The sequence below is a fragment of the Salvelinus sp. IW2-2015 genome, unplaced genomic scaffold (assembly GCF_002910315.2).
Source record: "Salvelinus sp. IW2-2015 unplaced genomic scaffold, ASM291031v2 Un_scaffold16521, whole genome shotgun sequence".
NCBI classification, from domain to species: Eukaryota; Metazoa; Chordata; class Actinopteri; order Salmoniformes; family Salmonidae; genus Salvelinus; species Salvelinus sp. IW2-2015.
This window is the reverse complement of record NW_019957625.1, coordinates 90,040-113,506: the sequence shown is the minus strand read 5'-3', so window position 1 is coordinate 113,506 and position 23,467 is coordinate 90,040. Positions and strand designations below refer to the sequence as shown.

The window sequence follows — 23,467 nt, the reverse complement described above, 5'->3', positions numbered from 1 at the left end:
TGATTTCCCCAGATGTCAGTAAGCAGGAGAATTGGAATGGGTTGCTAGGTAGATCTGAGGCCATATAAAGGCTCTTGGAACGTGTAGCACTCTTTCAACGTTCGTCATGGCGCAAGACAGACCTCAGGATGGCATTCTAAAAGCTCTCGTTATAGGCCTTAGATATATCCGGCTCTGATTTTATTCGATATAGGTGTTTAAAAACATCATAATGTAGTTATTTTAAACCGAGTTATATCAGTTTATATCATATACACAGTGATACCCTCGCCACTTCGCGGTTCACTTATCGCGGATTCGCTATTTCGCGATTTTCATAATGCATTTTTTTTTTGTGCATTGTGCTCTGCATTCTGATTCGTAAAAACTCACTCCCGCTTCTTGATCAAAACATGCACGAATTGTTATGCAGTGCATGTCGACTCATAGATTACATGCAAATTAATAAACTGACCCTGGAACAGAGTGCCCGATTTCAGATTTCTCACTTCCTGACAGGAAGTTAGCTGCAACTTGAGTCCTGTTTTACTCACAGATATAATTCAAACTGTTTTAGAAACTAGAGAGTGTTTTCTATCCAATAGTAATAATAATATGCATATTGTACGAGCAAGAATTGAGTACGAGGCAGTTTAATTTGGGAACGAATTTTTACAAAGTGAAAACAGCGCCCCCATATTGACCACATCAATGTGATTTGATGGGCCTGTCAGGGCCTGGCTTCCCAGTGGGTGGGCCTCTGTCCACCCAGGCCTATCCATGTCTACRCCCCTGATACAAACAATGGATGATGACAATTGCGCATCACAAATAGCCTACTAACCAACACTTTGGACTAAACTTTTACAATACCTTGTTTGCATACCCATTGTTCCTAAATTAGCATTTACTGGTAGAGATCATACATTGAAACGTCTTTCTTACCCTACCGGCTACCGATGTTAAAACCAGTTGAGAGCTGCACACGCTTGCTGCCTGCAGATTATATTCCGTTGAAACTAGGCTGTGTGTGATTTGAGTTTAAATGTATTTTTACAGGGACAGTGCACATTAATCAAGGTTTCAGTAAAAGTGCCGGTTTTAGCCAGCCGGCTCATTTTTAACCGCAGTCCATGGGCAGGTTATTAAAAACAATTACAATAACAATACAGACAATCAATCGGCAGTGAGCACACTTAGAGCAACATAGGACAAGCAAGATGTAGTATGCAGACAAAGCAACATAGCACAAAAAGCAACACGACAAAATCCATAAAAGCAACGAAGTGTTTCCACACCTCACAAACTACAGACAACATTGAAAGCGGCAATACACAACCAGGGATTATATTCACAAGTCTGATTGTCCTTTAGCGATGTATTCATGAGTTTTGTGAAAGTGTGATAGGTGGTGCAGTTGTGTGTGTCTGATGGCAGTGATTTCCAAACATGGGCAGCACTCACAGAGAAAGCAGATTGACTAAAGGTGCTTTTCCTTAAGGGAACTATACAGTCACCTCTCATGGCAGGCCTTGTGGATCTGCTGCCATATGTTTGTGTTTTCTGTTTAACAAAAGTACTGAGTAGAGGGGGAGCCAGGCCATTTAGGATCTTGAATACATGACATGCGTCGGTGTATTGCACAAGATTTTCCAACTCAGGAGGTGCGGTGCGAATGTGAATATATTTCACGTACTTTGCGATTGTGTAGGCTATTTTGTGCATAATGTCTCTATTGTACTACATAATTGATAAATCGTATAACTCCACTACACTACTTTGATACGCATCAATAGGGATTAAGAAATTAATATAAGCAATGACCACTGACAAAACAAATTGGTATACATACGTTGCGTATACCCTGCGTATACCCTCCCCTACACCACTGGCCCTGTGTTTTACAAAAAGTGCACTCTCCTACATGAGTGCGCTGGTATTACGGTTGCTGTCCTTCCAGAATCTCGAACCTGTCACACAATGAAGGCCTATAGGTTCGTCACTGCGCAATCATGCCTATAATATATATAAAGGCTCTTAATAACATATTCATGTTTCAAGAAAGGAGTGTATATATTTGGCCTAGCGAAGGGATTTTATGCGCTGACTGAATGGAAACCGGTAATTATTCGTTTTTTTACTCCGCTTGTCTCGGGAAGAAATGATAAGTTCTCACTGTCCGAGACCGAGTACAAATGTCAATGACACCGAGACGGTCAATACGTGGTCTCGAGACGGAGTACTAACGTGACAACACTGGGCTGGGGCAGTAGAAACACTCACACACACTGTGTGCGCAGACTGGCTGTGCGCAGCTGGCTGGTGTGTTTAAGGACATATTCAATCAATCCTTATCCCAGTCTGCTGTTCCCACATGCTTCAAGAGGGCCACCTTTATTCCTGTTCCCAAGAAAGCTAAGGTAACTGAGCTAAACGACTACCGCCCCGTAGCACTCACTTCCGTCATCATGAAGTGCTTTGAGAGACTAGTCAAGGACCATATCACCTCCACCCTACCTGACACCCTAGACCAGGGGTGTCAAAGTCAAATGGACGGAGGGCCAAATAAAAAATTTAGCTACAAGCCGAGGGCCGGACTGTTCGAATGTTCATTGAAATTTTTTTAAATGACGCATATAGTCTAGTGAACCTAATTGAACCTAACTAAACCCGAAACAACATATATGTCCAATATGATCAGATAAATAAAGCAATATTTTCTTATGGTCTGTCAGTAATCTTTAATTTTCAACAAACACAAAAGACAAATTTCCTTTATATAAAAATCACCATAACATGAACATTAATGAAAGAAACCGGTATTTCTTTCCCTTTTCACAAGCTGCTCTTTTAGATTGATGGACAACTGTCTACTCTCTCGGCAATGGTGTTTCTGCTCAGACTCACATTTAAAAAGAGTTGCCTTTTTTCTGGGCAAACTTCGTCACAAAACTTTAATCATGCAGTTTTTGATGAAATCCCTCCGTAAATGGCCGGGCTGATTTAGCGATCTTCTTCTGCCAAAATAAAACTGGCCTTGACAGCAGCCTGCCTTGTGATTTGGCTTTTTTGAACGAAGCCTGTCGAGATTTGAGCCTCGTTTTAATTCCTCTGCCTTTTGTAGCCTTTGTTCCATGTCCATAATTCTTGTTTTGTCCGCGTGTTTCGTTTCATAATGTCGTCTCAGATTATAACTTCTTTCAGTACCGCCACCACTTTTCCACACAGAAGACACACCAGGTTCCAGCTACCTCCGTGAACATATACTCCGACTCCCACCTTGTTTGAAACCCCGGTTCTCAGTGTCCACCTTCCGTTTTGCCATTTTTGATGGTATCTGAAAGTAATTTTACTGTGATGCTGACGACTGCTGTGCCAATAAATATTGAAATGAAGCAGCCTACTGCTCGGTGCGTCACCGTTGCATTGTGGAAATGTAGTATTGGTGCGTGTAAAAGATCTGCGGGCTGCCGGCTTGCTGCGTCTGCGGGCCCGGTTCTAATAATAAATCAAGATCATCCCAGGGGCCGTAGAAAAACCTTCTCGCGGGCGGATGTGGCCCGCGGGCCTTGACTCTGACATATGTGCCTAGACCCACTCCAATTTGCTTACCGACCCAATAGTCCACAGACGACGCAATCGCGAACCACACTGCACACTGCCCTAAACCATCTGGACCAAGAGGAATACATGTGAGAATGTTGTTCTACTACAGCTCAGCATTAACACCATAGTACCCTCCAAACTCGTCATCAAGTTCGAGACCCTGGGTCTCAGTCCCCGCGCCTGTGCAACTGGGTCCTGGACTTCCTGACGGCCGCCCCCAGGTGTAGGGTAGGTAACAACATCTCCACCCGCCTGATCTCTCAAACACTGGGGCCCCACAAGGTGCGTTCTGACCTCTCCTGTACTCCCTGTTCACCCACGACTGCGTGCCATGCACGCCTCCAACTCAATCATCAAGTTTTGCGGACGACACTACATGGTAGGCTTGATTACCAACAACGACGAGACGGCCTACAGGGAGGAGGAGGGCCCTCGAGTGTGTGGGTCAGAAAATAACCTCACAACTCAACGTCAACAAAACAAAGGAAGATTGTGGACTTCAGGAAACAGCAGAGGGAGCACCCCCTATCCACATCGACGGGACAGTTAGTGAGAAGGTGGAAAGTTTTAAGTCCTCGGTGTACACATCACGGACAAACTGAATTGGTCCACCCCACCAGACAGCGTTGTGAAGAAGGCGCAGCACGCCTCTCAACCTCAGGAGGCTGAAGAAATTTGGCTTGTCACCAAAAGCACTCACAAACTTCTACAGATGCACAATCGAGAGCATTCTGTCGGGCTGTATCACAAGCCTGGTACGTGCAACTGCTCCGCCCACAACCGTAAGGCTCTCCAGAGTCCACAAGAGAGGCTTAGATGCACCAAGTGGTCTTCAGCAACGCATTACCGAGGGACAACACTATTTCCTGCTCCGCGCCAGGTACACCCCACTACACCATCACCCGATGTCACCAGAACAGCTCATTAAATATCAATCACATCGGAACAACAATCCACCCGCATCGCACTGCCCTGATTCACCCCGCCTATCATCCAGAAGGCGTAAGGGAGTCAGTACAGGTGCGAGCAAAGGCACGGGAGGCTCGAGTTGGGACTGAAAAACAGCTTCTATCTCAAGGCCATCAGACTGTTAAACAGCCACCACTAACATTTAGTGGCCGCTGCCAACATACTGACTCAACTCCAGCCATTTTAATAATGGGAATTGATGGAAATTATGTAAAAATGTATCACTAGCCACTTTAAACAATGCCACTTAATATAATGTTTACATACCCTATATTACTCATCTCATATGTATATGTATATACTGTACTGTATATCATCCACTGCATCTTGCCATCTTTATGTAATACATGTATCACTAGCCACTTTATGTTTACATACCCTACATTACTCATCTCATATGTATAGACTGTACACTATACCATCTACTGCATCTTGCCTATGCCGTTCTGTACCATCACTCATTCATATATCTTTATGTACATATTCTTTATCCCTTTACACTTGTGTGTATAAGGTAGTAGTTGAGGAATTGTTAGGTTAGATCACTTGTTGGTTATTACTGCATTGTCGGAACTAGAAGCACAAGCATTTCGCTACACTCGCATTAACATCTGCTAACCATGTGTATGTGACAAATAAAATTTGATTTGATTTGACCTACACAAATATATCTCAGTGACAATCTGCGTGAATATTTTTCTTCTTTATCAATGTCACAAAAATGAACAAGCGTTTTGAAAGGGTTCATGTTCAGCGTTCTACAAAAACAAAAGTACGACCCTCCTTAACTCGTAGTGGTATGAACTTGTATGACACCTAAACAATAGTGCCTGGCAGATGTGTATTGTGTACACTCGAGTTGTGTAGCAAGCTATTTGGATGTGGAAACGTATCATATAATCGTCGGGCGCGCACTTTACGATTGGTGATAGCTACTAGACGTCAAATGCAGCAGGTAAGAGGATAGATACCTTTCTCAGTTTTGCCAAATTCAAAAAACAAGCGTTCATTAGCCACTTCCTGTATCACATCTGGCCAGTCTTGACCGCAGTCAGCTAGCGTTAGCAAACTGGCTACAGGTAGATATCTAACGTTAGCTAATACGTCTAAAATTAAGCGACGATTTAAACAACGCTCTAGAATCTAGCTAGATAACGTTAGATGTTTATCGTGTGTATTTTTGCATGTATTGTTTGACTACATTGCGAACTATTTTACGCTAGCTAACATCAGCCAGCTACAGTAGCTAGCTAACGTTAGAGCATTTTTTTTGTCCTTTCCAGTGTCAGCCACGATCGTCAAATAAAGGCAATTTAAAAGATTGCCCCAACAATCGCAGCCTCACGCCTGCCATGACATCACCCTAACAAGAAATAGTGGGGTGAAGATGGCTGCAGAGCTCTTTCCCACCAAGAAGCTGGCCCCAGCATCCTCAACCAAAACAGCTGTGCAGCAATACCAGCAGCAGAACCTGAATAACAACACCATTCACAGCTGTAACTGGCAAGGGCTCTATCCTACCATCCGAGAGCGGTAGGTGACCCCAGTAAGCAGTAGTTAAACTGGGATTCTACTGCCTTTTGAGGGGAGACGATGTGTACATTTTAATAGATTTAAAATGACCAAAGAAAAAAWTTCTTGGGTCTACTAGCTCTTACATGCAGATACTGAAGTCTGAATGTGATGCCATGGACACGGTTTATTAATCATATGACTCATGCTTTCACAGGAATTCAGTCATGTTCAACAATGAGTTGATGGCAGATGTTCACTTTGTTGTTGGCCCCCCAGGAGGGACTCAGCGAGTACCTGGGCACAAGGTAATCAAGCCCTTTAAACCTGTCCAACATATGTGAGTACTTCACTGAGCAAGACAAAACATGTACAGACAGATGAGTCAAAATGTTAAATAAAATTCAATTCGATGTCTCCACACCAGCCTCTTTATGCCAAATCCTTTTGCAAATATCTACATTTATATATGTGTAAATGTATATTCTCTCCACCTTCTATCCCTCATACATCCTCCCACCATAACTTCCTCCCTCTTTGCTTCTCTTCCTTTTCTCATGTGACTCCATATCTTCCATGTTGTCCCTCAGTATGTGCTGGCTGTGGGGAGTAATGTGTTCCACGCCATGTTTTACGGTGAACTGGCAGAGGACAAGGAAGAGATCCGTATCCCTGATGTGGAGCCTCCCTCGTTCCTAGCCATGCTGAAGTACGTGGCCGGCGCCTCCTGACATCTCATTAGATGCAGTCCCAGTGTTCATTGTACATTTCAGAATGAGGGCGACCTTAGTTCATTTGAAATGTAGGCTGATTCGTGGTATTTGCAAGTAAGCTATAAAGGAAAAATGCCTCTGACTGAATGATGGGACCATCAAGTTTTTTTCCCAGATGAAAAGTTTTACTTGGCCGTATTCAGGTTAGAATGTGTTCCTTTGAATATTCAGCTGACAATGCAATGGTATGTGAAATTATAAAGTTAGCCTTCCCATAAATGAGAAGTTGAAGTGAACTTGTCGAGCTCTAATCTGACTCTCCCTACTCTGGTCTGGCAGGTACATCTACTGTGACGAGATCGACCTGTGTGCTGACACTGTCCTGGCTACGCTCTATGCCGCCAAGAAGTACATCGTGCCCCACCTAGCTCGGGCATGCGTCAACTTCCTGGAGACGAGCCTGAGCGCCAAGAATGCTTGCGTTCTGCTCTCCCAGAGCTGCCTGTTTGAGGAGCCCGACCTGACGCAGCGCTGCTGGGAGGTGATCGACGCCCAAGCCGAGCTGGCGCTGCGCTCCGAGGGCTTCACAGACATCGACTCAGTGACCCTGGAGAGTATCYTGCGCCGCGAGACGCTCAATGCCAAGGAGATGGTGGTGTTCGAGGCGGCATTGAGCTGGGCCGAGGCCGAATGCCAGCGCCAGGACCTGACGCCCACCATTGAGAACAAACGGCTGGCGCTGGGCAAGGCCATCTACCTGATCCGCATTCCCACCATGACGCTGGATGACTTCGCCAACATTGCGGCACAGTCGGGCGTGCTGACGCTCAACGAGACCAACGACATCTTCCTGTGGTACACGGCCGCCAAGAAGCCTGAGCTGCTGTTTGCCAGCAAGCTGCGCAAGGGCCTGGCGCCGCAGCGCTGCCACCGCTTCCAGTCGTGCGCCTACCGGAGTAACCAGTGGCGCTACCGGGGCCGCTGCGACAGCATCCAGTTCGCCGTGGACAAGCGAGTGTTCATCGCCGGCTTCGGCCTGTACGGCTCCAGCTGCGGCTCAGCAGAGTACAGCGCCAAGATTGAACTCAAGACGCAGGGTGTGCCGCTGGGCCAGAGCCTCATCAAGTACTTTTCGGATGGCTCCAGCAGCACATTCCCAGTGTGGTTTGAATACCCTGTGCAGATCGAGCCCGACACATTCTACACGGCCAGCGTCGTACTGGACGGCAACGAGCTCAGCTACTTTGGCCAGGAGGGGATGACTGAGGTGCAGTGTGGCACGGTCACCTTCCAGTTCCAGTGCTCCTCAGACAGCACCAACGGGACAGGTGTGCAGGGGGGGCAAATCCCTGAGCTCATCTTTTACGCTTGAGCTGTCGAACGTGAGGGAAACGTAACCCTCCATCTTTACTGCCACAGTAAATGCACCCCTCCGGCTGTTCAGAAAGCATCAGCTCTTAACTATGGCTTTAAAATATACCTGGTTTGGAAAAAACAAACATATCCAATTTATTGTGGTGGTTATTTAGTTCACTATTCAATTGCCTTATGAGTATGTCAGACCTAGTGTGACTGTATTTTGACTTAACTGGGTTGCAGTGACCAAATATTTTCCCACATTTAACACTGTTCACACATTTTTGTTCTACTGTTTATGAAGCACAGTTCTCATTTAACAAGATTATTAGTGTGTTGCAGGTTAAAAAATAWTTTTTTTTTAAACTTCAAACATTACTTTTTTTTTATTTTTAAGAAAACACTACAACTTCAAAACAAAATATTTCAACCTGTGCAAGAAACTCGCCATTGATATAGAGGATACTTAATGTATAATCAAATATTTTTGTACTTTATAACTTGATAAATAGTTTAAACATTTGATGGTGCAATTTCTAAGATTTTGTATTGTTAATATTGTTACCTCTCAATCCAAGTATCCCCTTGTGTTTTCTGTGAGATTAATACAACTGAGAATAGACAACAAAAAGGCAATGTAAACCTGTGCTGAGGTTTAAGATTATGTTGCTAACTTTTTTTGGTCCTCTATTGGTCCTCTTTTCAAACAGGACAGCCTTTTTGTATCATGCTTACACTAATTTAGGGCAAAAATAAATAAAACATGATTTTATTTATTTATGAATCATTATGAATTGTTGAAGAATGAGATTCCAATGAGAATGTTGCCGTGCTGTGAGTTTGGCAGTATCAATGGACCTATGAATGTGTACTGTTGTTGCATATAGAAAATACAATTAACCAGTTCTATAAAATTGTGTGAAGTGTCTTTTTATATAAAATAAGTATTTTAAAAGGGCTCAGACTGGGGCCATAGAGCAGGTTTGTATAATGTAAATCAAGACTAAAAAAAAATACTATTCAGAGATTTATCAAACCACCATGTACTGTTGGCAGTCCCTCAGAACATGGTTTATACAAGTGTCTCAATGTTAATTAGCATATTTTCCACATTCAAATACACAAAATATTCTAACTTCATGTTCCTGATTAGGCCTCTTTTGTAGAGTGATAGTTCACAATAAAAGTGGGCAAGGCTTTTATCTCAGGCCTCACACACGCCAACAGTATTTTCATCACAAAGGGATAGTGTAGCGTAAGGCCGCTGCACATAGCTACTGGTTAAGAGTCCATAGCTTTTCACCCAGAAACGTAGTCCTAAATAGTCCAGTTAAAAAGACCTACATGGTCTTCTGTTTCTTCCGTGCTTGAAACTGCTCTGTTTTGTTCTTAATAGACTTGATGAGCATGGACAGTCCGGGGTCCATTTTCTTGGTGGTTTCAGCCACCGCCTGGCCACTGGCATCTGTTTCCTGTTTCTTTGCTCCCACTTCCTGTGCGGGCGGGGCCTGTGAGCTCTTGAGCGCCTCGTCCTGGTCGCGCTGGCGCTCCTCCCTGCGGCGCTGCTTCTCGACCTGGATGCTCTGGGTGGCCTTGGTCTTCTTGTAGCCCGGGTCGGACGGGTCCAGGTTGTAGAGGTGGGAGGTGAAACATGGCCCTGGAAACGAGGGTCCTTCACATCCACCTGTCAAGAGAGAAGAGATTGGGGGGGGGGGGGGGGGGGGGGTTGAGATTTCATTGAAGTCTACAAAAAAGCCTCGACAGTAAAACAAATTGTGCATCTTAAGGCAACAGAAAATGGGTCCTTAATTAATTTTAATGAACTTTGGCAAGTTGAATGTGTACCAATTCCACCTTATTCCAAAAAAATGTAACCTACACTCCCCTATCAATAAGTGTATTCATGAAGCTTCTGATTTGAACTTTCCGAAATCATTAATTGATGTCAATGGGAAACGAAAAAACACTTCAAAATACTGCCTGTTGAGTACTATTTCTTTGCCATGAAAAAACCAAAATGCTGCTCCGACCTGGAAGTTGTCCTCCTCCAGGCTCGTGTTGTCCTTCTTCAGGAAGCTTCTTCCTCTTCTTTTTGGTCAGGTTCTGCTCCTCTACGATCTTGTCGTAGTTGAAGTGTTGTGCTTGTCGTCTCGTCCATGAGCAGGGCCATCTCAGCCTGTGGGTTTATGGAGAAATAAAATGGGTTACTTTTGATTAGCTTACTCACGAACCGTGTCAAAATATCTGCTCACAAAATGTAATGTGCAACGTTCTGAATACCAGTAACGGTATTAAGTCCATTGCATTAGTGTATACGAGTGCTTTCAACTCCACGTCACTGACACCTACCTTTTGTTTCTCCAACTCCTCCTTCTCTTCAGGTGTCCTCTCCTCTACCTTTTTGTTTTTCTGCTCTTTGCTTTCTTTTTCAGATCTGGGAGATTAGGAAGAAAACAAGTCATTGTCAAATCATGCATAAAAGCACATTGTGATTCGTTTTACCGGTGCACTCGAGTAAATGTGGCAACTGATTATGATTCACGGCGCGACTCACCCATAGAACCAAGCTCTTCAGCAAGAACGGGTCATCAAAGTCAACGTCTGCAGGAAGCTCATCGCCACTGAGGTCCGAATCATCCGATTCCTGAAGGAAAGAAAAAAAGTCTGTCACCCTCCAATACCATGTGTGAGAGATATTTAACAACCTTCTTCAATCTAGTGATCTCACCTGCTTTCCTTTGGTCTTCTTCTGCTTTTTCTTGTCCTTCTTCTTCTCAATGAACTCTTCCCAGGGTGTCAGCTTGTCCTTTCCTTCTAGCTTCTCCTTCACCAACTGTTCAGTTGTCTCCTTCAGTCCTGAGATGAGGAAGATGGGAGTGTAATTATGAGACTGCTTAGTGGTTGGTTGTGCCAACTAAATGCAATTTGTACTGACAGGTCAAAGTCACACTATTCCGACATATGGGAAAAGTCACACTGTCCGACAACAAAAAGTTGCATTATCTGACATATGGGGAAAGGTCACACTGACATAATGAAAAGTTGCACTACTGACAATGAAAAAGTCTCTGACACGGGATTTTTTTTGTCCCTACCTGGCACCCATGTGATCTCCATCTCCATGCCCTTGTCCTCCTTCTTCTTGTCTTTCTCCTGGATGCTCTTCAGCATCTCTCTGTATTTCTCTATCTGCTTGCCGCTGCTCTGCTTCCCTTTCCTGACCTTCTCCACCTCCTTGCTGGCCTCTTCTGGCTGTTTAACTAGGTGACCAAAGGCGAAATAAAAGTCAACGCAACAAACATATGCAATATACATAAAATAACATCTCTCCTTTAAAATTACAGTAATAGTAATTTGTCCCCGTTGGCAATAATCTACCAGCACAAAGAATAATAACCTTAAAGTGAGGTTTGTCCTTCGAGTATACAGGTTTGAAAGGTATCTTATAAAAGCTAATCAAAATCACTTCAAGTGTTGTTTTCTTACCCTCTGGAAGCTCCTCTTCCTTCTCCATCTCCACTCCATCCTCATCATCGCTGGAGGAGGCCAGGTAGGCGTTGAAATCCATCTGCAGCAGCTCGTCCTTGTTGAACTTCCTGTTCATGGCAGTGACACGCTCATGGTCTGTCTCGTCCCAGGTCAACTCCACCTGGGGTGGAAAACACACAATAAGTAATAAATGTAAACAACCTGAAATATAACCACAGAGTCCTTTCTCAACTAAAGAAGATGATAGGACTAGAGGGAAATGGACGAGATGCAAATATTCAGCAAAAAATTTAAATCTGAACAACTCATATTTATTCTGAACAAAAACATTTAAAAAAACACAACATGTAAAGTGTCCCATGTTTCATGAGCTGAAATGAAAGATTTCCCAAAAATGTTCCATATGCACAAAAACTTAATTCACAAAAATTTTAGGCACAAATTATATCCTTGTTAGTGATCATTTCTACTTTGCCAAGATAATCCATCCACCTGACAGGTGTGACATATCAAGAAGCTGAATAAACAGCATGATCATTACACCTTGTGCTGGGGACAATAAAAGGCCACACAAAAAATTGTCAAACAAGTTTCGTCTCAAGTTGAGGGAGCGTGCAATTGGGTGGCCTTGGTCTTCTTGTAGAGCTKTTGCCAGATAATTGACATCCGTCTTCTTCAYCTGCAGGACTTTCTAAAACCAGCAACTCGGACAGCTGATGAAACTATGGGTTTGCACAAACAAATCATTTCTGCACAAACTGTCAGAAACTGTCTCAGGTAAGCTCATCTGCGTGCTCATCATCCKCACCAGGGTCTTGACCTAACTGCAGTTCGGCATCGTAACTGACTTCAGTAGGCAAATGCTCACCTTCGATGGCCACTGGCACGCTGGAGAAGTGTGTTCACGGATTAATCCCGGTTTCAACTGTACCGGGCTGATGGCGTCGTGTGGGCGAGCGGTTTACTGATGTCAACGTTGTGAACAGAGTGCCCCATGGTGGCAGTGGGGCTATGGTATGGGCAGGCATAAGCTACAGACAATGAACACAATTGCATTTTATAGATGGTAATTTGAATACACAGAGATACCGTGACGAGATCCTGAGGCCCATTGTCGTGCCATTCATCCGCCGCCATGACCTCACATTTCAGCATGATAATGCACGGCCCCATGTCGCAAGGATCTGTACACAATTCCTGGAAGCTGAAAATCTCCCAGTTCTTCCATTAACTGCATACTCACCAGACATGTCACCCATCGAGCATGTTTGGGATGCTCTGGATCGACGTGTACGACAATGTGTTCCAGTTCCCGCCAATATCCAGTAACTTCGCACAGCTATTGAAGAGGAGTGGGACAACATTCCACAGGCTACAATCAACAGCCTGATCAACTCTATRCGAAGTAGATGTGTCGCACTCCATGAGGCAAATGACAGTCAAACCAGATACTGACTGGTTTTCTGATCCACACCACTACTTTTATTTAAGGTATCTGTGACCAACAGATGCATATCTGTATTCCCAGTCATGTGAAATCCATAGATGAGGGCCAAATGTATTTAAATTTACTGATTTCCTTATATGAAGTGTAACTCCGTAAAATCTTTGAAATTGTTGCATGTTGCGTTTATATTTTTGTTCAGTGTACTGCAGGACCATCGCTCCACAGGTGGTAAGCCTGGGACCGACCATGGAGAAAATATTATTCTTTGACCATAAGAGATTATTAGACGGAGTGTGTCTAACCTTTGACGTGGCTGCTGCTGTGGAGGTGAAGAGCTTGGGGGTGTAGGCAGACAGGTCCACGTCTGTGGCTAAGTCCTTTGGCTCCTCGTCAAACGTCACATCATCAGGGATAAACCTGYTCCCACGGAAGAGAGGGACCACCACAACATTTAGCATGGGAGTTTAGCGACATCCTAATGTTTAGAATAAACCAGCAGCACAGATAATGGTATCATGCTAATAAGTAGTTAGCATGTACAAGTGCAATACCTTGATGTACGATGATATACTGGTAATATATTAAGCAAGGATGAGATTCATCACTATGTGTGTCATTATGTTATTCTATGTACTGATAAGATGTTGTGTACCACCTCTCTTTTGAGGACAGCTTCATTACCATGCTTTACGTTATCAAGTTATACAGTACATTCTATTACACTTTCATTGAACACATTTTCCTCCAGTGTACACTTCAGTATAAATGAGTGTCTGTCTATTCCCTCACCGCAGGTCCAGGATGGAGCAGCTGCTCTCGTACTCAAAGCCGTCACACTCCTGGTAGATTTTAGCAGCTGTGTCAAGCGAGTCGCACTCCACCACCGCATAGTAGTACTTTAGCCGCTTGAATTGGTAGTCCCGCATCTTCTCTCTGTAAATCCTGCAATACACAAACACATAAATGAATACCAATTCACTCTTCATAGAAACTATTTCACTGCCTATCTTTGATATGTTAGGACCACTACATTTTATCTCTGGTTTATTTCTGATTGAACAATACAGGGAGGATAGGGATGTGTGAATGGGGTAGCTAGATCATACATCTCCTCCTCTGTGTCTTTGTCCGGATCCTCCGGCAGGGCCATCAGCTCCAGGGGACCCTGGGTCTGTTCCTGCTGAACCCGCTCCTTCCCAAACTCTGAGGGGTAGATCTAAACAAACACAGTGTTAAACATACACAATATTTGTGGGACATATTTGTATTTGTGGGTCTGGTGAAGCAGTGTCACATCCATCAGATTTGAGTGACAGACAGCAGGCAAATTAATGTAGCCTTACCTTCACAGAGAGCACAACCCCTCCTTTAGGCTTGAAGGAGTTAAACAGAGCCAGCAGGTCCTTGGCTTTCATCCGGTCCCAATCCATGTTACACACGGCCAGCCTTTGTGTTACCTGTTGAGGTATGAGGTTGAGGTATGAGGGGATGAGGTAGGTAAATTGGGTGGGTTGTTTACAGATGGACTATGTACAGCTGCAACGATCGGTTAGCTGCTCAGATAGCAGATGTTTAAAGTTGGTGAGGGAAATAAAAGTCTCCAACTTCAGCGATTTTTGCAGTTCGTTCCAGTCACAGGCAGCAGAGAACTGGAAGGACAGGCGGCCAAATGAGGTGTTGGCTTTTGGGATGATCAGTGAGATTACCATGCTGGAGCACGTGCTATACGGGTGGGTGTTGATATCGTGACCAGTGACTGAGATGAGGAGCTTTACCTAGCATGGACTTATAGATGACCTGGAGCCAGTGGGTCTGGCGACGATATGTAGCGAGGGCCAGCCGACTAGAGCATACAGGTAGCATGGTGGGTGTATAAGGTGTTTTAGTAACAAAACGGATGGCACTGTGATAAACTGCATCTAGTTTGCTGAGTAGAGTATTGGAAGCTATTTTGTAGATGACATCGCCGAAGTCGAGGAATGGGTAGGATAGTACAGTTTTCCTAGGGTGAGTTTGGCGGCGTGAGTGAAGGAGGCTTTGTGCGAAATAGAAAGCCGATTCTTGATTTGATTTTGGATTGGAGATGTTTAATATGAGTCTGGAAGGAGAGTTTACAGTCTAGCCAGACACCTAGGTATTTATAGATGTCCACATACTTCTAGTCGGAACCGTCCAGGGTGGTGATGCTAGTCGGGCGGGCGGGCGGGTGCAGGCAGCGAACGGTTGAAAAGCATGCATTTGGTTTTACTAGCGTTTAAGAGCAGTTGGAGGCCACGGAAGGAGTGCTGTATGGCATTGAAGATCTGATGAGAAGAGGAAGTCCTCTCTGGACAATTGAGACACAACCTTAGACCTCCTCACCTCCTCACTCCGCGTCACGTCATTGCACAGCTCGCCCAGTCGTGCTGGATCTCTCCTCCTCACGTTTCATGATGGCTCCCACGTCATCATCGTCGTCCTCGTCCGAGCTGGGTCTCCACAATTGCCTTTCCCCCTGGCCAGATCAGACCCGGCTGCTGTCACTGTTTCCTCATCTGACTCTGAACCGGATCGTTCCCCTCCGGAGCCGCTCTCCACGTCACTCTCCACAATCTGCTTCATCCTCGTCATCGTCTTCCTCATCCTCACTGCCGTCTGAGATGCTGGCCGCCTGGTCCACATCGTCCTCCGTCCCCCTCAACGTGAGGCACCTTGTCATCTTCCTCTTCGTCACCTGTAAAAACAGCATGTATTGATTGGGCAGCAACAAACTCAAAACAAATGAGCATATAATAATATACTATACAATAATACAATGACCCATATTAAGTTGGGAGGAACAAGTATTTGATACACTGCCGAATTTTGCAGGCTTTTCCTACTTACAAGCATTGTAGAGGTCCTGATATATTTATCATTAGGTACACTTCAACTGTGAGAGACGGAATCTAAAACAAAAATCCAGAAAATCAAATTGTATGCATTTTTAAGTAATTATTTGCATTTATCTGCCATGACATAAGTAATTATGAATACATCAGAAAAGCAGGAAAACATTAATATTTGGTACAGAAAACTTTGTTTAGCAATTACAGAGATCATACGTTTCCTGAGTTCTTGACCAGGTTTGCACACACTGCAGCAAGGATTCTTGCCCCACTCCGTCCATACAGACCTTCTCCAGAACCCTCAGCGTTTCAGGGCTGTCCGCTGGGCAATACGGACTTTCAGCGCCCTCCAAAGATTTTCTATTGGGTTCAGGTCTGGAGACTGGTAGGCCACTCCAGGACCTTGAGATGCTTTTTACGGAGCCACTCCTTAGTTTCCCTGCTGTGTGTTTCGGGTCGTTATGTATGCTGGAAGACCCAGCCACGACCCATCTTCAATGCTTTCTTACTGAGGGAAGGAGGTTGGTTGGCCAAGATCTCGCGATACATGCCCCACCTCCTCCCTCAATACGGTGCAGTCGTCCTCTGTCCCCTTGCAGAAAAGCATCCCCGAGAATGATGTTTTCCACCTCCATGCTTCAACGGTTGGGATGGTGGTTCTTGGGTTGTACTCATTCCTTCTTCTTCCTCCAAAACGTCCGACTGGAGTTTAGACCAAAAAGCTCAATTTTTGTCTCATCAGACCACATGACCTTCTCCCATTCTTCCTCTGGATCATCCAGATGGTCATTGGCAAACTTCAGACGGCCTGGACATGCCCTGGCTTGAGCAGGGGACCTTGCGTGCGCTGCAGTATTTTAATCCATGACGGCATAGTGTGTTACTAATGGTTTTCTTTGAGACTGTGTGCCCAGCTCTTCAGGTCATTGACCAGTCTGCCGTGTAGTTCTGGGCTGATCCCTCACCTTCCTCATGATCATTGATGCCCACGAGGTGAGATTTGCATGGAGCCCAGACCGAGGATGATTGACCGTCATCTTGAACTTCTTCCATTCTAATAATTGCGCCAACAGTTGTTGCCTTCTCACCAAGCTGCTTGCCTATTGTCCGTAGCCCATCCCAGCCTTGTGCAGGTCTACAATTTTATCCCTGATGTCCTTACACAGCTCTCTGGTCTTGGCCATTGTGGAGAGGTTGGAGTCTGTTTGATTGAGTGTGGACAGGTGTCTTTTATACAGTAACGAGTTCAAAACAGGTGCAGTTAATAACAGGTAATGAGTGGAGAACAGGAGGGCTTCTTAAAAGAAACCTAACAGGTTGTGAGAGCCGGAATTCTTACTGGTTGGAAGGTGATAAAATACTTATGTCTTGCATAAAATGCAAAATTATTACTTAAAAATCATACAATGTGATTTTCTGGATTTTGTTTTAGATTCCGTCTCTCACAAGTTGAAGTGTACCTATGATAAAAATTACAGCCCTCTACATGCTTTGTAAGTAGGAAAACCTGCAAAATCGGCAGTGTATCAAATACTTGTTCTCCCCACTGTATATATATGTTTTATATATATATATATATATAAAAGAGTTTCTTTTTTAAATATATACAGTTGAAGTCGGAAGTTTAATATACACCTAAGCCAAATACATTTAAACTCAGTTTCACAATTCCTGACATTTAATCCAAGTAAAATTCCTGTTTAGGAAGTTTTAGAATCACCATTTATTTTAAGAATGTGAAATGTCAGAATAATAGTAGTGAGATGATTTATTTCAGCTTTTATTTCTTTCATCACATTCCCAGTGGGTCAGAAGTTTCACACACTCAATTAGTATTTGGTAGCATTGCCTTTAAATTGTTTATCTTGGTCAAAACGTGTTGGGTAGCCTTCCACAAGCCTCCCACAATAAGTTGGGTGAATTTTGGCCCATTCCTCCTGACAGAGCTGTGTAACTGAGTCAGGTTTGTAGCCTCCTTGCTCCGCACACGCTTTTTCAGTTCTGCCACAAATTTTCTATGGGATTGAGGTCAGGGCTTTGTGATGGCCACTCCAAAACCTTGACTTGTTGTCCTTAAGCCATTTTGCCCCAACTTTGGAAGTATGCTTGGGGTCATTGTCCATTTGGAAGATCCATTTGCGACCAAGCTTTACTTCTGACTGATGTCTTGAGATGTTGCTTCAATATATCCACATAATTTTCCTCTCTCATGTGCCATCTATTTTGTAAAGTGCACCCCCAGTCTTATACAGCAAAGCACCCCCACAACATGATGCTGCCTCCCCGTGGCTTCACGGTTGGGATGGTGATCTTCGGCTTGCAGGGCTCCGCCTTTCTTCTCCAAACATAACGATGGTCATTATGGCCAAACAGTCCTATTTTTGTTTCATCAGACAGAGGACATTTCTCCAAAAAGTACGATCTTTGTCGCCATGTGCAGTGTCAAACCGTAGTCTGGCTTTTTATGGCGGTTTTGGAGCAGTGGCTTCTTCCTTGCTGAGCGCCTTTCAGGTTATGTTGATATAGGACTCGTTTTACTGTGGATATAGATACTTTGTACCTGTTTCCTCCAGCATCTTCACAAAGTCCTTTGCCGTTGTTCTGGGATTGATTTGCACTTACCGCACCAAAGCACGTTCATCTCTAGGAGACAGAACGCGTCTCCTTCCTGAGCAGTATGACGGATGGGTGGTCCCATGGTGTTTAATACTTGCTTACTATTGTTTGTACAGATGAACGTGGTACTTTCAGTTGGAATTGCTCCCAAGGATGTACTAGACTTATGGAAGGTCTCCATTCTTTCTTCTGAGGTCTTGGCTGATTTCTGAGTTTGAAGGTAGGCCCTGAAATACATCACAAGTACACCTCCAATTGACTCAAATTATGTCAATTAGCCTATCAGAAGCTTCTAAAGCCATGACATATTTTCTGGAATTTCTCAACTGTTAAAGGCACAGTCAACTTAGTGTATGTAAACTTCTGACCCACTGGAATTGTGATACAGTGAATTATAAGCGAAATAATCTGTCTGTAAACAATTGTTGGAAAAGTTACCAGTGTCATGCAGAAAGTAGAGGTCCTAACAGACTTGCCAAAACTATAGTTTGTTAACAAGAAATTTGTGTAGTGGTTGAAAAACAAGTTTTAATGACCCCAACCTAAGTGTATGGAAACTTCCGMCTTCAACTGTATATATTTGAAACAATTTCTGAAAACCTGTTTCCACTTTGTCATTATGGGGTATTGTRTGTAGATTGATGAGGATTTTTTCATTTTGATTTAATCCATTTTAGAATAAGGCTGCAACGTAACAAAATGTGGAAAAAGGGAAGGGGTGTGAATACTTTCMGACTGCACTGTATAAAGYCTCCACTTGGCTGCAGTAGCAGCTTTGCTAGGACTGAGCAAACTGAGTAAAACTGTCATCATCTCTAGAGCTATATCTTTATGTCTTCAATCCAACTCATTGCCCAATGTTTCATCATTTTTTGTACTGACTATGCACACTCACAAGACTTTAAATACTCACACTCCAACACACACTTCATTTACTCACATACATTCATCAAATAGCCTGCTGCTACTCTGTTTATCATATATCCTGATGCCTAGTCACCTTATACCTATACATAGACCCTTTTCCAGTACAYGACACATTGACGTCACGTACAGATGCACACGACTCTTGGCGGCAGTTGGAAAGCCATCGCCATCTGCACCCATTCAACTTAGCTTAGATTTACGTTTTTATTACTTCTTAACAAAATAACCTTKTGGAGGTTCTCATACGCTTACCATGTTTTGATTGTTGCTTGAACAGTCACTAGGATTATATTTGGTCGTGATCTTTGCAAAATAACTAATTTGGGATGCAGCAGTTGTTCGCTAGAATGCTAACGCTCATTGATATAGCCTGTAGCAACAGCTAGCCAAGTGAATTTTAAGTATAATGCAGTTGATTTGCGATGATGACACAAACATTATATTAGCAGGACATTCATACGAGCCTTAAAATCCAATAACAATCCAAAAGAAGCGTGAAATGCATGCATAAGCAACATGTAAGTATATATATTTTTTGCTGGTGTTCTATAAGAACTCCCCTTTGTTCTGCCACCAACTTGCGCGAATCGCCCTCGTACGGCAATGTTTGTAAACACAGAAAGGGCTCTATATCTACCCCTGCACATTGTAAATATGTTATTGGCACTGACCCTGGAACTGACCCTGTATATAGCTTACTTACTTACTTCTTATTTCTATTTCCCGTGTGTTTTTGTTCTACTTTACTTTATAGTACTACTGATATTGATTACTGCATTGTTGGGAAAGAGCTTTCAAAAAAAGGCATTTCACTGTACTTGTGCACGTGACAAAACTTGAAACATTTGTTTTTAACGTATTTGCTTTAGCAGGGGCCCTGAGGTGTAATGCATGTTATGGGTCATAAGGTCCCCTCTTCTACTTACCCTCCTCACACAGTCTGACTCCTCTGAGAGGCTGGTCTCCTTTAGGTCCACTCTTTATGGACTGTGAAGCTTTTCCTTTCTTCAGAGGCTTTTTAGGCTCATCCACTACCTTATCCTCTCCCTTCACAGAGCCCAACTTTGCTTTTGTCTTCTTTTTCTTCTTCTCCTCCTCCTCTTTATCCTTTCCATCCTCCTTTTCCTCCTCAGAGTCAGAGAGATTGTAGAAACGTTTCAGGTCCTCGGAGGAGGTGTGGTTGACGGGTCGGCCGCGTTTGTCGACCGTGTACTTGAGCTTGAAGCGATCGTCGTGGAACATGGACTGRAAGCGCTTGTCAATCTTGATTTTGTGCTCTTTCTCTGGCATTTCCCAGAAGCGTGGGTCCTTTTTCACTTTTTGGAAACGGTCATCGCCGCTTTGGTCCTTTTTGGAAGCCATGATGGCTAAGTCGTCGAAGCAGTATCTATAAAGAGGACAGACAGTTTGTCAATGGAAGTTATTACATCAAATTATATATTTGTCACATGCGCCGAATAGAACAGGTGTAGACCTTACAATGAAAAGCTTACTTACAAGCCTTTAACCAACAATGCAGTTTTAAGAAAATACCTAAAAAAAACTAAGAGATAAGAATAACAAATGATTAAAGAGCAGCAGTAAATAACAATAGCTGGGCTATATACAGGGGGTCCCGGTACAGAGTCAATGTGTGGGGGCACAGGTGTCGAGGTAATTGAGGTAATATGTACATGTAGGTAAAATTATTAAAGTGACTATGCATAGATAATAACAGAGTAGCAGCAGCATAGAAGAGGGGGGGGGGGGGCAATGCAAATAGTCTGGGTAGCCATTTGATTAGCTGTTCAGGAGTCTTATGGCTTGGGGTAGAAGCTATTTAAGAGCCTCTTGGACCTAGACTTGGCACTCCGGTAATGCTTGCCATGCGGTAGCAGAGAGAACAGTCTATGACTAGGGTGGCTGGAGTCTGACAATTTTTAGGGCCTTCGTCTGACACTGCAAGGTATAGAGGTCTTGGATGGCAGGAAGCTTGGCCCCGGTGATGTACTGGGCCGTACGCACTACCCTCTGTAGAGGCCGAGCAGTTGCCATAATGATTCATGCTATGTAATTTATGATGACAAAGGGCAAAGAAAACCACATTTTGACATTAATTTCATAGCACCCTCTTGAATTGCCTAATTTTCTACATTGTACAGCAGCAAGTGAACACGCTACATTATAGCATCTGTGACAGCGCCAGAGGCCATCTCAACTTTAAAGTAGTCCATTTTCTTCTTCACGGTTGGCTGATCCCTTCTAATGACCAGGTTGGACATGACTCAAACCGGATCATCAGGAGGGATCAGCCAATGAAGTTGGAAGTCCCACCCAGTTGACTACAATAAAATGGTGGAAGCCCTCATTGGCGCTTCCCATGCTAAAAATGACATTTTGGCCACTAGAGGCCTCTATCATTCTCTATGGGCACCCGAGCTAGGTAGTTAGTTAGCTAGGTAAGCTCACAATGACATAAGCTAATTCCCACTGTCTATTAGTCCTAGTAGGTACACTGCACCACAATGCAATACCCTGGGTGCATACTATTCTAACAAGTGAGTGTTTTATTGCATAGCTTACAAGCAAGCTAACACTTTTGATACATAAGTCAGACACACGAGTCAGACACAAAAACAACACTTGAGAAGGGCCATTCCAAGAGCTGCAGTTAGCATAAAGAACACAATTAAAAGTGTAAACTGGGAAATATTTGGCAGAGATAAAGAGTGCAAAAGTATTTTGGTGAATAGAGACTTACCAAAACAACTTCTCCAGTGAAATTTTACCGATATCCACGTGTTCTCCCAGCATTCACCACTTCCGTGACCTTTTTCTTGTCCCACCCCTTTTCGCATACGGCAAGCCAGGCAGTACAAAACCACAGTTCAGTCCATATTCAATACGTAAGGCAAGCCAGGAAGTACAAAACCACAATTCAGTCCATATTCAATACATAATTTATTCAAATTCAATAGATACATTTAGCATTATACATGTATCATTAAAGCTTTAAAATGAAATCAGCACCATATGCAGTAGCCTTTACAACAAGAAGAGGGGGTAAAACTAGTGGACAGACTTAAAACCAGTTCCACATTTTCTATCAACCGAGGAAGAAATAAGTTCCATATTTTCTGTTTGTCCACTGTGGCGAGGTCATTCAATGTGGACGACTGGAATATACATTTWAAAAAAAAATGTTGTGCAATGGTTTGCTACGTATTACTGTAATTAGCTCGTTAGTCTGTAAACAATTTGTAAAAATGAACAATGCAATAGGTAGTCATTTTCTCAATGGTAGTTGTGTCTGCCGGAGAGTCTTGAAAATAGGCAGCTTTAGATGTCTGGTCCCTCAATAACATGATGCAGCTCATTTACAAAGAAATGTCATGACAGCTCATTCAAGGTTTCCACCGGTGAAAGAGTTGTCTTCTTCCAAAATTCGGTGTTTTCAATGGACCGAAATGCAGATGCAGTTGTCAGGCAGGGCTGGAGGTACAATGAATGTATTTGTCACGACTATGACGAGGAGACAGAAGAAATTGGCTGCATCACTACAAGACAGTGACAAATATGACTATCTGGAGAGATGAGGTATACTCTAGCTGTATTTGTAAGAGATAGTTTGTCCCGTCCTAGCAGAGTTGCAGACAGGGTCTATGACATTGCAAGGTAAGGCAACAGAAGTTGTGATGCATGGACATAGTCTATGAAAATTGTCACATTCATGGCACTGTTGTTCAAATTCAAGTTTATATCTGTGCTTGTGAGGGTGTGTATTTTACAGACATTTTGGACTTATTTTCACAGGACATTTCCTTTGGCATTGGACATTGGCTGTGGGAAAAGTCACATTGCTGAGCATTTGTACGAGGTAGCCTTCAATGGTTGCTCATAAACAGGTGGGCAGCATTTTAAACAATAACAAAGCACTCCCTGCCCCTGTTTCGTTCAAAATTGAGCAATGAGGCTGGAGAAATGTAACCACTCTCAAATTCATAGAC

At 43.6% G+C, this 23,467-nt stretch overlaps 2 protein-coding genes across 2 annotated transcripts; one reads left to right on the top strand and one right to left on the bottom strand.

Moving 5' to 3' along the window:
• The first annotated feature begins 5,418 nt into the window (after nucleotides 1-5,418).
• LOC112080824 (BTB/POZ domain-containing protein 3) lies at nucleotides 5,419-8,527 on the top strand. The gene is made up of 5 exons (XM_024146757.2): nucleotides 5,419-5,509; nucleotides 5,838-6,087; nucleotides 6,284-6,374; nucleotides 6,657-6,775; nucleotides 7,119-8,527. The coding sequence occupies exons 2-5, from the start codon at nucleotides 5,942-5,944 to the stop codon at nucleotides 8,149-8,151; spliced, it is 1,389 nt and encodes a 462-aa protein (XP_024002525.1). The 5' UTR covers nucleotides 5,419-5,509; nucleotides 5,838-5,941; the 3' UTR covers nucleotides 8,152-8,527.
• A 622-nt stretch (nucleotides 8,528-9,149) lies between these two features.
• On the bottom strand, nucleotides 9,150-22,312 carry esf1 (ESF1, nucleolar pre-rRNA processing protein, homolog (S. cerevisiae)). Its single transcript, XM_070442724.1, is given in 21 exon segments — nucleotides 9,150-9,787; nucleotides 9,790-9,819; nucleotides 10,166-10,210; nucleotides 10,212-10,281; nucleotides 10,283-10,311; nucleotides 10,485-10,569; nucleotides 10,690-10,697; nucleotides 10,699-10,779; nucleotides 10,864-10,991; nucleotides 11,231-11,395; nucleotides 11,622-11,784; nucleotides 13,374-13,488; nucleotides 13,861-14,013; nucleotides 14,178-14,287; nucleotides 14,415-14,528; nucleotides 15,433-15,469; nucleotides 15,471-15,547; nucleotides 15,550-15,705; nucleotides 15,708-15,784; nucleotides 20,408-20,868; nucleotides 22,222-22,312. Coding segments are annotated over 20 exon segments (2,391 nt in total). The 5' UTR covers nucleotides 20,844-20,868; nucleotides 22,222-22,312; the 3' UTR covers nucleotides 9,150-9,475.
• Between the last annotated feature and the right edge of the window lie 1,155 nt (nucleotides 22,313-23,467).